Source organism: Procambarus clarkii, chromosome 22, assembly GCF_040958095.1.
Source record: "Procambarus clarkii isolate CNS0578487 chromosome 22, FALCON_Pclarkii_2.0, whole genome shotgun sequence".
NCBI classification, from domain to species: domain Eukaryota; kingdom Metazoa; phylum Arthropoda; class Malacostraca; order Decapoda; family Cambaridae; genus Procambarus; species Procambarus clarkii.
In genome coordinates, this window is record NC_091171.1 from 17,829,120 (window position 1) to 17,843,772 (window position 14,653).

The following is a 14,653-nucleotide window of genomic DNA, read 5'->3' on the forward strand; positions in this document are numbered from 1 at the left end:
CCCCCACCATCACCCCCACCATCACCCCCACCATCACCCCCACCATCACCCCCACCATCACACCCACCATCACCACCACCACCACCACCATCACCACCACCATCACCACCACCACCACCACCACCACCACCACCACCACCACCACCACAGTAACACCGGACTGTACTCCTCCACAGCGGCCACGGGATGCAAACTGTACGCCATCGACCGCAAGTGCTTCCAGACCATCATGATGCGGACTGGACTCATCCGCCAGGCTGAGTACACCAACTTCCTCAAAAGGTATGTTACTCCCCTCCCTCAGATAGCTCTATACCTGCCTCAGGTGACTCTATACCTGCCTCAGGTGGCTCTATGCCTTCCTCAGGTGTGACTATATCTGCCTCGGGTGGCTCTATACATCTTCCTTAGGTGGTGTAAGTAATTATGCCTTGAGTGGGTATTTCAGTACATCCCATTTCTCTTGTCTAAGACAACGCTTTCGCACAGATTTAAGAACATAAGAAAATAAGCATAAAGGTAAATGCAGAAGGCCTATTGGCCCATACGAGGCAGCTCCTATTTATAACCACCCAATCCCACTCATATACATGTCCAACTCACGTGTGAAACAATCGAGGAACCCCACCTCCACTACATTACGCGGTAATTGGTTCCACAAATCAACAACCTTGTTACTGAATGAGTATTTACCCAAGTCTTTCCTAAATCTAAACTTGTCTAATTTATACCCATTGTTTCGTGTCCTGACTTGTGTTGCTACCTTTAATACCCTATTAATATCCCCCCTCTGTTATATCCATTCATCCACTTGTAAACCTCTATCATTTCACCCCTAACTCATCGCCTTTCCAGTGAATGCAATTTAAGCTTTGCCAATCTTTCTTCATATGATAGGTTTCTAATTTGGGGAATTAACTTTGTCATCCTACGCTGGACAAGTTCAAGTGAATTTATATCCATTCTATAGTACGGCGACCAAAACTGAACTGCATAATCTAAATGGGGCCTAACCAGAGCAAGATTTAGCTGAAGAACAACACTAGGTGTCTTGTTACTAACGCTTCGATTAATAAATCCCAGTGTCCTATTTGCCTTATTACGAACATTTATGAATTTATTTTTTGGTTTTAAATTCTTACTAATCATAACTCCCAGATCCTTTTCGCAATCCGACTTCGCAATCTCAACACCATTTAGCTTGTATCTAGTAACTCTATCATCATTACCTAGTCTCAAAATCTTACATTTGTCAGCATTAAACTGCATCTGGAAATCTTTTGACCACTTGAAAACCCTGTTTAGATCGTTTTAAAGTAATAGCGAGTCTTTTTCCATGTTTATTTCTCTCCCGATTTTTGTATCATCTGCAAATTTGAAAATATTGCTGCTCAAACCTGAATCTAAATCATATATATTATAAATAACAGAGGTCCCAGGATAGAGCCTTGAGGCACTCTACTTACAACATTTTCCCACTCTGACTTCACTCCATTTATATTAACATTCTGTTTCCTTTGGTATAGCCATGCCCTAATCCTACTTAATGTAGCACCTCCAATACCATGAGCCTCTATTTTTTAATCAGTCTTTCATGTGGCACTGTATCAGAAGCTTTGCAAAAGTCAAAGTAGACAACATCACAATCCTTACCACAATCAACTGCCTCATCTATGCTGGAGTAAAATGATAGTAAATTTGGTAAACATGAACGGCCATTTGTAAAACCATGTTGTGAATCGTATAGTAATTTATATTTTTCAAGATGAAGACGAATGGTATTTGCAATTATCGATTCAAGTATCTTTCCCACAATAGACGTTAGGCTAATTGGCTGATAGTTTGACACAAGTGATCTACCTCCTTTCTTGAAAATTGGTACCACATTAGCAACCTTCCACGATACCGGCAATCTGCCTGACTCTTATGATTTATTAAATATGGTAGACAGTGGATCGCAAAGCTCCTCTTTACATTCTTTAAGCACCCTGGCAAACACTTCATCCGGTCCGGGGCTTGTCAGGTTCTGTTTAAAGTAGCTAGTGTTTGCGCGCTCTCGCTTGTTGGTAGTATATAGACACGTCTGGCTTAGTGCCTGGTGAACACCTTCACGGTCTGGGTGCACGTGAGTGGAATAAGCACGGTTCGTGAGGCTCTAGTCGTGTAAACACACACACACACACACACACACACACACACACACACACACACACACACACACACACACACACACACACACACACACACACACACACACACGCGCGCGCGCGCACGGGAGGGGGGGGGGGTGTTCGCGGCTGAGTGGACAGCGCTCGACGGTCGTAGTCCTTAGCGACCGGGTTCTGCCCCGGCCGAGGCGGAAACAAATGGGCAGTTTTCCTTCACCTGAACTTCTGGGAGTAGAAGAACTCGCAGAACCCCATCAAGCAGGTATCGCCCTCCCTGTTCACCTAGCAGTAAATAGCTTCCCCGCAGTTAGACGGCTGCTACGGACTGTTTCCTGGGATGTGCGCGCCCGCGTGTTAGAGCAAAATACATATAGTAGACAGAGAACAAAATAGATCGGCTAGAAAGGTGGGGGTCCAGTAGCAAATAGCTCGATTCTGGAGGCACAAATAGTAAATAAAATAATAAATACACATATACACGTGAGATGAATACTTAGAAAATGTGACCAGAGAGAAATGAGTCACTGCATTGATGTAAGAACGTTTGGAAGCCGGGGCTCGGAGCTTAGCTCGACCCTGCATGCACAACTAGGCGAGTACACACACACCCTCTGCTTCACACGCCTCTGTGTTCATGATGCACAAACAGCTCTCCTCTTATTTATTACCGCGGATTTTGCCCTTGGAAATTGTTATCAGTTGCGTGTCAGTACGTGTTCCTAAATCCACTCTGGTTAAGTAAACAAGTATTCAGTGTTAACAGTGTGTTAGTTAAACGTGGCGAGCAGATACCCTAGAGTGTTACTGCAGTACGACCCGATAAAGCTATGATTTGTTCAGATCTGAAACCTACATCTATGGACAGCACAAAACGTCCACTAGACTGTGCGACACAGTGGTTGCAAGGATCAGGTTGGGTTACCGTTACCTGTGGCAGGTGGCTGCAGGTGACGGGTCTCCCAATCCTGAGCACTCCAGTTGTAAACTCTGTGAGCAGGAACTACGGCATGATCTCCCGCACTACATCACTGAATGCCCAGTTATTAGACCTTTCAGACCAGTTGGCATGAGGTACCTGGAGCTTTGCAATTACTTTATTCACTCTCGTATTCTTGAAGATATCCTCACAGTATACCCAAAATTTGCCAGTGCAGGCTATTAAACACATGGCCCTGTATGACTAACCATCCTGCGAGATGGGGACTTGTATTACCACTGCTACCTTATTCAATCTTGTGTTGTTGATATCCTCAAAATGCATCCGGAGTCTGCCAGTGCAGACCGCCTATCACATGTCTCTGTATGACTAACCATCCTGTGTGATGGGGATTTTATAGCATCACCTAGTTAGCTTTTTTTTGACACACTGTACTCCACTTCATATAGTCTAGGGTAGCTGCACTAATGCAGATGTACCTCATAACTTAATAAAAAAAAAAAAAAATAAATAAATAAAACTAGTCGCTGGAAGAGCATAGGATGCACAGTAACTAAACTAGTCGCTACCACATTAGCAATGTTACCATGTGTACGGAGACAATGCAGTTACTGCCGTAGGAAATCGTAGCATAATTTGCAGTCATTAGCTCCAGAAAGAAAAGGAAACTGGAACAATGACCAGACTATCCCAAGTGAGACGGACGGGACCACAACCACATGGGCCATTTTTTTTTTTGGGGGGGGGGGGGGAGTAAAGAGGATGGAGAGGCATAGGTGAAGGGAAGTATAGAAGTGGGAAATACAGTGAAATACAGTGAAAGCAGGCGGGCTGTCCGCCTTGCTGACAATCCTCAAAATGCATCCGGAGTCTGCCAGTGCAGACCGCTTATCACATGCCTCTGTATGACTAACCATCCTGTGTGATGGGGATTTTTTAGCATCACCTAGTTAGCTTTTTTGACACACTGTACTCCACTTCATATAGTCTAGGGTAGCTGCACTAATGCAGATGTACCTAATATGTTAAAAAAAAAATAAAAAAAAATAATACCGAGCCCTTCTATGTATGCCGAACCTCTTTAAGATTGGCGTTTTTACTACCATATAACAAACTTCAGATAGAAACTGGGGTAACCCTTCATATAGTCTAGGGTAGCTGCCTAAATGCCCAGGCTTATCTAGCTCCTGACAAACTGGGTAACCCTTCATATAGTCTAGGGTAGCTGCCTAAATGCCCAGGCATATCTAGCTCCTGACAAACTGGGTAACCCTTCATATAGTCTAGGGTAGCTGCGGAAGTCACCGTGTACCTTAGTATGTAAATTACAAAGTCTAGGTGGCCTCCAGTATGTGCGGATATAAGTATAGTGTGATAATATACACGCAAATGAAAAACACCCGTAAATGAACAAATCCATAAGGGCCGTGACGAGGGTTCGAACCTACGTCCGAGAGCATCCCAAACGCTGCCTTTAAACACCCGTTGTTAAGCTTGGGATGAATGTTGGTTCAGATAATTGTTTTGATATCATCAGTATTTTCGCGACAGTGAAATAGTTGATGGACCGTGTTGTGAGGGTCAAGACGAAACACACACTAACTGTGCTACAGTGACAATCCTATATCAGCTGTGCTACAGTGACAATCCTATATCAGCTGTGCTACAGTGACAATCCTATATCAGCTGTGGTACAGTGACAATCCTGTATCAGCTGTGCTACAGTGACAATCCTGTATCAGCTGTGGTACAGTGACAATCCTATATCAGCTGTGGTACAGTGACAATCCTGTATCAGCTATGCTACAGTGACAATCCTGTATCAGCTGTGCTACAGTGACAATCCTGTATCAGCTGTGCTACAGTGACAATCCTGTATCAGCTGTGCTACAGTGACAATCCTGTATCAGCTGTGCTACAGTGACAATCCTGTATCAACTGTGCTACAGTGACAATCCTGTATCAACTGTGCTACAATGACAATTCTACGTCAATTCGTCAATTATACTATGTACGGTGGTAGTCCCATATCAGTTGTACTACGATAACAGTTCCCATATAAATTTTACTACGGTGACAAGCATATATAACAAACATCTGCCAACCATACAGTGGGTGACTATAAGCCAACATACAGTGGTGACAACCATATATACACCAACCATACTGTGGTGACAACCATATATACACCAACCATACTGTGGTGACAACCATATATACACCCACCATACTGTGGTGACAACCATATATACACCAACCATACTGTGGTGACAACCATATATACACCAACCATACTGTGGTGACAACCATATATACACCAACCATACTGTGGTGACAACCATATATACACCCACCATACTGTGGTGACAACCATATATACACCAACCATACTGTGGTGACAACCATATATACACCAACCATACAGTGGCGACGCCCCAAGCTTGGTGTTCGCGTGCGAGCTCAACACAGTTATCAGGCCGCAGTCTACTAATAATGGAGGAGCCATCAGATTAGTTCTTCCATCAATTCTAGTCAGGTTTGTAGTTTTTTTTTCGTCCCCATCTTCGAGGTGTTGATTGCAGGGTTCGATGCCATGTTCCTCCCGTTAATATGGCCGATATGTAACCGGTCATGGAGATGCGGGGATCCATAGTAATGGGGGGAGACACCGTAGGGCCTTGTTTGGACAGTGGGCGATCCGCGTCTGAAGGAAACACCCGCCTTGCTCTTTGTCGGATCCTAGGGGGAATACTGGCCCGTCCGCCGCCCCCCTTCCCTATCCTAGCCAACACCCGTCCCCCGTCCCCTTCCTAGCCATCATCCCCCCCCCCCTCCTCCCTCCCATCCCCCGCCATCCTAGCCAACACTCGCCCCATATATTAATGTTTTTCTTCAATTCTACAGAAATTCTTGGAAGTGAAACTAGCCGCTGTTTTTGTTGCTTTTAGAGTTTAGACCACAGGTGTTTCTGCGGGTCTTATCTGATGGTCAATACGTGTTTAATCTCGGCCGTCAGGGTTATGTGGGTGTTTTTTCCAGTCTGGGGTCATTGGGTCCTTTTATTGTAGGGTCGTTGGGTGCTTTTATTGTAGGGTCGTTGGGTGCTTTTATTGTAGGGTCGTTGGGTGCGTTTAGCCTGGGGTCGTTGGGTGCTTTTAGCCTGGGGTCGTTGGGTGCTTTTAGTCTGGGGTCGTTGGGTGCTTTTAGCCTGGGGTCGTTGGGTGCTTTTAGCCTGGGGTCGTTGGGTGCTTTTAGTCTGGGGTCGTTGGGTGCTTTTAGTCTGGAGTCGTTGGGTGCTTTTATTGTAGGGTCGTTGGGTGCTTTTATTGTAGGGTCGTTGGGTGCTTTTATTGTAGGGTCGTTGGGTCCTTTTATTGTAGGGTCGTTGGGTGCTTTTATTGTAGGGTCGTTGGGTGCTTTTATTGTAGGGTCGTTGGGTCCTTTTATTGTAGGGTCGTTGGGTGCTTTTATTGTAGGGTCGTTGGGTGCGTTTAGCCTGGGGTCGTTGGGTGCTTTTAGCCTGGGGTCGTTGGGTGCTTTTAGTCTGGGGTCGTTGGGTGCTTTTAGCCTGGGGTCGTTGGGTGCTTTTAGCCTGGAGTCGTTGGGTGCTTTTAGTCTGGGGTCGTTGGGTGCTTTTAGTCTGGGGTCGTTGGGTGCTTTTAGTCTGGGGTCGTTGGGTGCTTTTAGTCTGGGGTCGTTGGGTGCTTTTAGTCTGGGGTCGTTGGGTGCTTTTAGTCTGGGGTCGTTGGGTGCTTTTAGTCTGGGGTCGTTGGGTGCTTTTAGTCTGGGGTCGTTGGGTGCTTTTAGTCTGGGGTCGTTGGGTGCTTTTAGCCTGGGGTCGTTGGGTGCTTTTAGCCTGGGGTCGTTGGGTGCTTTTAGTCTGGGGTCGTTGGGTGCTTTTAGTCTGGGGTCGTTGGGGGCTTTTAGTCTGGGGTCGTTGGGGGCTTTTAGCCTGGGGTCGTTGGGGGCTTTTAGCCTGGGGTCGTTGGGGGCTTTTAGCCTGGGGTCGTTGGGGGCTTTTAGTCTGGGGTCGTTGGGGGCTTTTAGTCTGGGGTCGTTGGGGGCTTTTAGTCTGGGGTCGTTCTGTGTTTTGTTGTCTTGAACCAATAGATGTTACTGTGTGTCTGTGATCGACAACCATTTGCAGTTTGAGGTCACCAGGAAACTCAGATCACTCGGCGATCCATATCACTGACAGGTAACTCAGTCACCAGATGTTGTAAGCACGTGATAACTACAGGTGTCTCGGGATACCTATAGTGGTATTCCATGTCTCAGGGTCGTGTTAGTTTACACTGAGGTCATCTGGGCTGGCAAGAGCGCCAGCTGCTTCTCCTCCTCCTCCTCCACGCTCACACTGAAAGATTGATCCAGCAAGTGACAAGAATCAAGCGTGAGGAAGTACACAGTAATGAGGATTTTGGTGGCAGGAACAGGCGGCCTTCCGCACGGTACCAAGTGGGAGAGGAACCTCTCCTGGAGACGGAAGGGAAGGGGGGAGGGAACTATGAGGAGAAAGCGCCAAGCCATTACGACTATATATAGTACTTTTGGAATGGATCAGGGTAAGGATTTTGGGATGGAACGGAGACAGAAAAAGATATATGGTGGTTTATATCACACCGAACATTTCTGCATCGAAGCCAACATGCACCGGATATCATCAGCTGCGTAAGTACTGTTGGTCAAATATAATTTGAACCCTCTTTAGGAGTCGAACTAAGGAGTCCTACAGGACCTTGTATATGCCAAATATGTCAGACTAGTTTTGGAACAGACGGCGCCGTGTGGAGTCGGTATCTCGACAGACACACACACACACACACACACACACACACACACACACACACACACACACACACACACACACACACACACACAGACACACACACACACACACACACACACACACACACACACACACACACACACACACACACACACACACACACACACACACACACACACACACACACACACACACACACACAGACACACACACACACACACACACACACACACACAGACACACACACACACACACACACAGACACACACACACACACACACACACACACACACACACACACACACACACACACACACACACACACACACACACACACCATATCTGGAGAAAGTCTCGAGGTAGCCCACTAAACTAGTTCCAAAGGTGAGAGATATTAGGGACATGGACAAACTGGATAAATTAAATCTCTCGTTAATGGAAGAGATGAAGCAGAGATACACGATCACCACACACAAAATACTCATTGCTGTAGACAGAGCAGACACACACAGGCATTGCTGTAGACAGAGCAGACACACAGGCATTGCTGTAGACAGAGCAGACACACACGGGTATTGCTGTAGACAGAGCAGACACACACAGGTATTGCTGTAGACAGAGCAGACACACACAGGCATTGCTGTAGACAGAGCAGACACACACAGGCATTGCTGTAGACAGAGCAGACACACACATGCATTGCTGTAGACAGAGCAGACACACATGCATTGCTGTAGACAGAGCAGACACACACATGCATTGCTGTAGACAGAGCAGACACACACATGCATTGCTGTAGACAGAGCAGACACACACAGGTATTGCTGTAGACAGAGCAGACACACACAGGCATTGCTGTAGACAGAGCAGACACACACAGGCATTGCTGTAGACAGAGCAGACACACAGGCATTGCTGTAGACAGAGCAGACACACACAGGCATTACTGTAGACAGAGCAGACACACACAGGTATTGTTGTAGACAGAGCAGACACACAGGCATTACTGTAGACAGAGCAGACACACACAGGTATTGTTGTAGACAGAGCAGACACACAGGCATTGCTGTAGACAGAGCAGACACACACAGGTATTGCTGTAGACAGAGCAGACACACAGGCATTGCTGTAGACAGAGCAGACACACAGGCATTGCTGTAGACAGAGCAGACACACAGGCATTGCTGTAGACAGAGCAGACACACAGACATTGCTGTAGACAGAGCAGACACACAGGCATTGCTGTAGACAGAGCAGACACACACAGGTATTGCTGTAGACAGAGCAGACACACAGGCATTGCTGTAGACAGAGCAGACACACACAGGTATTGCTGTAGACAGAGCAGACACACACAGGTATTGCTGCAGACAGAGCAGACACACAGGCATTCAAGTTAGACTTAATATGTGAGTTATAAAATCAGTTTAATTCTTATTGTCTAGTCAATAAATGGAATGCTGTAAGAAGTGAAGAGGTGCGAGAAGCCGCCATTCAAGGCATCAAAAGTAGATATGCCAGAGCTCAAAATGTTCTGCAATATGTATCAACTTGCAGTTGATTGTTGATAGACGGGACGCGCACAAAAAACTGGAGCTTCACCCCAGCAAACACAACTGAGTATAGGTATGTGAAGAATTGAGTCAAGCCAGTAACTAGGTGTGTGGCCTCCTACCTTCATTTCCTGAGAGGTGAGAGGGGGTGCCGGGGCGTCCTCGACTCGACGTACGATGGATCCCGCTAACTCATAGCATAAAAAAGACATTATATACATCTATAATCTTGCACTAACAAAGTCTTCCACTGGGCGACAAAGAGCATCGTGGAGTTCAACAGTGACAAATTCCGCTGGAGAACCTGAAGACCAGAACCCGGGTACAGAACTCCTTACACCAACACCTGTATACAGCACCCCAAGAACCTTACACCAACACCTGTATACAGCACCCCAAGAACCTTACACCAACACCTGTATACAGCACCCCAAGAACCTTACACCAACACCTGTATACAGCACCCCAAGAACCTTACACCAACACCTGTATACAGCACCCAAGAACCTTACACCAACACCTGTATACAGCACCCCAAGAACCTTACACCAACACCTGTATACAGCACCCCAAGAACCTTACACCAACACCTGTATACAGCACCCAAGAATAATGATATTTAACAACTTTCCCGTTAGCGAGCACTACAGATTAAGCTTAGACTCAGGCAAGGAAATGGTGAAGTAGATTATGAGAACCTACTCAAGTAGTACTCCTGTCCTCTCGTATGGTACTCATTACCCCCCCCCCCCTTCCCCCCCTCTACTAGACAGGCGAAATATCCGAAACGCAGAGCTCTTGTACTCTACTTGTAGATTCAGTGACGCACCACAACTCCCAGGACCGCGGCAAAATATACATTCCGTATACTTCCTAAAACTGAGACGAGAGATGACATAATCTTGACATGGAAAATACTCGGACTGTTTCCTAACCTACACAATAAAATATTAGTGAGAAATATGACAAGAATTGAGAAAAAAACACGTGAAAAGAGGCGCCATAATGAGAGGTAGAGAAGGTGTGACTGACTGAGAACCTTCCTAGGGTACCGGATCAACCAGGAGCAGAGACAGGTTGTGAATTATTGTTGTATTATTATACAATTATACTAATTGTTCTCAGGTTGTGAATTGCTGTGTGAGCCTTCTGGCCGCTACCAGCAATAACTGTACTGTTCATATAACCACCTGCGAAACTTAATTGGTGTCGGTAACGATTGCGGGAGTCTCGACACCACGGCTAAATACATACACACACACACACACACACACACACACACACACACACACACACACACACACACACACACACACACACACACACGGACGGACGGAGGCCGGCCAGGCTGGGATCAACCTACCAACTAACCATGAGCTCATACAACATAACACTCGTACTCTTGACTGTAAAGTATGGCTAAGAGGGAGAAATAACCACTGGCAAAAATGTCATAATATGAGACAAAATGTATCGTAGTTATATAATGAAATCTGCAGGTCAAGAACCTGTACACAGGTCTCCAGGCCGTCCTTACGATAACTCTATATAACACTTCAAAGCTACGGATACGAGTATACAAGTGTGTGTGTGTGTGTGTGTGTGTGTGTGTGTGTGTGTGTGTGTGTGTGTGTGTGTGTGAAGTTCATAAATATAAACTTTTGCTCGACCTTAGAGGCTCTTAGACGATAGGCCGTGTGGGTTTATGTCGGTTCGCACACTGTTCTCCACACACACACACACTGGAGGCTTGTCCTGTGTCATCCTTGGCGAGTGGACACACAGCGGTGCTTTTGTAGTGCCGTACGAGGACACATAATGTGTTCATCACGTGCCTGTATATATATATATATATATATATATATATATATATATATATATATATATATATATATATATATATATACATACATACATATATGTTTGCCTTCCATGTGTCGAGTGTCGCTCCTGCAATATCTCTAGAACTCCTTGTCGTCGTAGATAGACGAGTCTTGCAACTCTCCTAAGTATGATTGGAAACGGTAAAGCAACATAATATAGTGTAGCCATCTGGTGGCTGTTTTTAGAGTCACATTTCAGTGTCCTCGTCACTAAATGTCACGAAAGCGGATACTTGAGGGTCTGGGGAATTATTTACACGCGCCCTCTAATAGTGTATGTTATTAAAAAGTCACAGATTAACTGGTAACAGCTAGATTATTTTATTCATTTTTCGTATTTTTTTATATAATTATTTCAAAAGAAAAATTTGGAAGAATCGCTTGAAGATTGATGTTTCAAAGTCTTAAGAATTTAAAGTTTCAACTTGTCTTTTTTTTATAAATGTCAGTAATGTGGATTTGAATAAGTAAGACAGGCATACGGATGCACTAAGGAGGGGAAGAGGGGAAACCAGGCGCTGCCCACGTCTGTCTCCCATACCTCTTAAACCCCCCCCCCCTCCTCTCTCTCTCTCTCTCTCTCTCTCTCTCTCTCTCTCTCTCTCTCTCTCTCTCTCTCTCTCGCTCGCTCTATTTAATTGTCACTCGTATCTGCGTGTCTATCTAGCTCTCTCTCTAACAGAATCTGTCTTGCTATATCTTTATTTAGCTATCCCCCCCCCCCTTCGTCCTGCCCACCCTTCTTCCCTCCCTTCCTTTCCCCCCCCCCCCCTTTCTTTCCCCCCTTCTTTCCCCCCCTTCTTACCCACTTGCCCCCCCCCCCTCAAGAAGCTCTGAAACAAATGTTTGAGTCTCAGATGCTTTGCTGTTCTTTCTCTTCACTTTTATTTCTTTTGTAAAGAATAATTTTTCATTAACACATTTAGGTACATGTGCAGCTGCCCGAGACTATATGTAAGGGAGAAGCAGTTTTTTTTTTTTATATATCAATGCTCTTCTTGATTATGTCGCACGTTATGGGTACGTGAAATAATACGTACGTGAAATTCCCTTAATTAGTTCTCTTCACCCAGTGTGTTAAGAACTATAGCTACGTAATACTAAAAATCCCCATCACACAGGATGGTTAGTCATACAGAGGCACGTGATAAGTAGTCTGCACTGGCAGACTCTGGGTGCATTATGAGGATATCATCAACACAAGAGTGAATACTGGCAGCAGTGATACTGAAAGTCCCCATCTCGCAGGATGGTTAGTCATACTAGGGTCCATATGTTCAGTAGCTTGCACTGGCAAATTTGGGGAGCACTGTGAGGATATCTTCAAGAACACGAGAGTGAATAAAGTAATTGCAAAGCTCCAGGTACCTCATGCCAACTGGTCTGAAAGATCTAATAACTGGGCATTCAGTGATATAGTGTGGGAGATCATGTCTCAGTTCCTGCTCACAGAGTTTGCAACTGGAGTGCTCAGGATTGGGAGATCCGTCACCTGTAGCCACCTGCCACAGGTAACGGTTACCCAACCTGATCCTGGCAACCACTGTGTCGCACAGTCTAGTGGACGTTTTGTGCTGCCCATTGATATAGGTTTCAGATCTCAACAAATCATAGCTTTTTATACTAGTGCTTTCAGGTCATTGCGAGTCAGTAATTTCTTTCCTATCAGACCTGAGTGTTTAGACCAATATAGTTTTGACAGTAGAGATGGGGATACCTAGATTTAATTCAACTTCATCTTTGTTACACGCTAATTTGGCTACAATGTCTGTCTCATTATGATGGGTTATATTTGTGTGATGGTATCCATACAAAGGAGATTCGAGACCCTTTACTCTGTGCATCAATTAGGTCATTTATAATTGGTAGTATGAGGTTCTTGCTGTCGATCTTCCAAGAGAAGTTTTCGATTGCTTGAATGAGCAGACTTTGGATCACAAAATATTACTCCTCCTCCAATGTTTTTTAATGTACTGGTAGCTAGGTGTAATGCCGCTAGTTCTGCTTGTGTGGAGGTCAGCCAGTTGTTTAACCTGACACTGATAGTCTTTGTGCAAATATGATTTCTATAAAACCTTCATGCTGCTGTAGCCCGTCCAGTAGATTTTTTTAGTCTGCATTCCATTAACAACTCTACGTTATTCACCCTGCCATATTTCACACGTGACTAAATACTGTACTCCATTAATTAATTAAACATGACCTGGGGTTGTGGATAATTCAACCTGGCCTCCTGATAAGATAGTACATTTTATAATTATGTGCACAACCGTACAAATTTTGCCCCCAGACCATTCCCCCCTACAAGTTTGGTTAAGACTCGCCCCCAGACCATTTCCCCCTACAAATTTGGTCAAGACTCGCCCCCAGACCATTTCCCCCTACAAGTTTGGTCAAGACTTGCCCCCAGACCATTCCCCCCTACAAGTTTGGTTAAGACTCGCCCCCCGACCATTTCCCCCTACAAGTTTGGTTAAGACTCGCCCCCAGACCATTCCCCCCTACAAGTTTGGTCAAGACTCGCCCCCAGACCATTCCCCCCTACAAGTTTGGTCAAGACTCGCCCCCAGACCATTCCTCCCTAGAAGTTTGGTCAAGACTCGCCCCCAGACCATTTCCCCCTACAAGTTTGGTCAAGACTCGCCCCCAGACCATTCCCCCCTACAAGTTTGGTCAAGACTCGCCCCCAGACCATTCCCTCCTACAAGTTTGGTCAAGACTCGCCCCCAGACCATTCCCCCCTACAAGTTTGGTCAAGACTCGCCCCCAGACCATTCCTCCCTAGAAGTTTGGTCAAGACTCGCCCCCAGACCATTTCCCCCTGCAAGTTTGGTCAAGACTCGCCCCCAGACCATTCCCCCCTACAAGTTTGGTCAAGACTCGCCCCCAGACCATTCCCCCCTACAAGTTTGGTCAAGACTCGCCCCCCAGGCGTCTGGCCTCCCTCCTACTATGGTCAGAGAGACTGACATTCTCTCATATAGGTATAGATACATATTGCTAGTACTATAATGTGGTGGTGGTTAGTATTGGCAAGCGTCTCGAGGTTGGCATTGTCACTTTAATTTGTATTAGTGTCCTTATTAATATTTGTGTTAGTATGGTGAAGGGGTGTCCTGGAACATTAGTGTGGTTTACAGCGTATAGTGAGGGACTCCCTGAGGCGTCTCGTGACGTGTAGTCTTAATGGGCAAAATCTTGTGGGACGTTTTTCTTTTCACCATTATAGTTACCATTAATGTATAGTTCCTACACAATAATTTTTATAAATTACAAGTAAATGGCTCTTGATAATGAATGTTTATGTATGCTGGGAAGGAAAG

General features: G+C 45.5%; 1 protein-coding gene across 6 annotated transcripts in view; it reads left to right on the plus strand.

Moving 5' to 3' along the window:
- The window catches only part of for (cGMP-dependent protein kinase for), a 579,799-nt gene that overhangs the window by 485,007 nt on the left and 80,139 nt on the right, over positions 1 to 14,653 (plus strand). For all 6 annotated transcript variants that reach the window (XM_069329496.1, XM_069329495.1, XM_069329493.1 and 3 more), the window contains exon 5: positions 177 to 282. In XM_069329496.1, the coding sequence (XP_069185597.1) occupies positions 177 to 282 (106 nt within the window). The remainder of the gene's footprint in view (positions 1 to 176; positions 283 to 14,653) is intronic.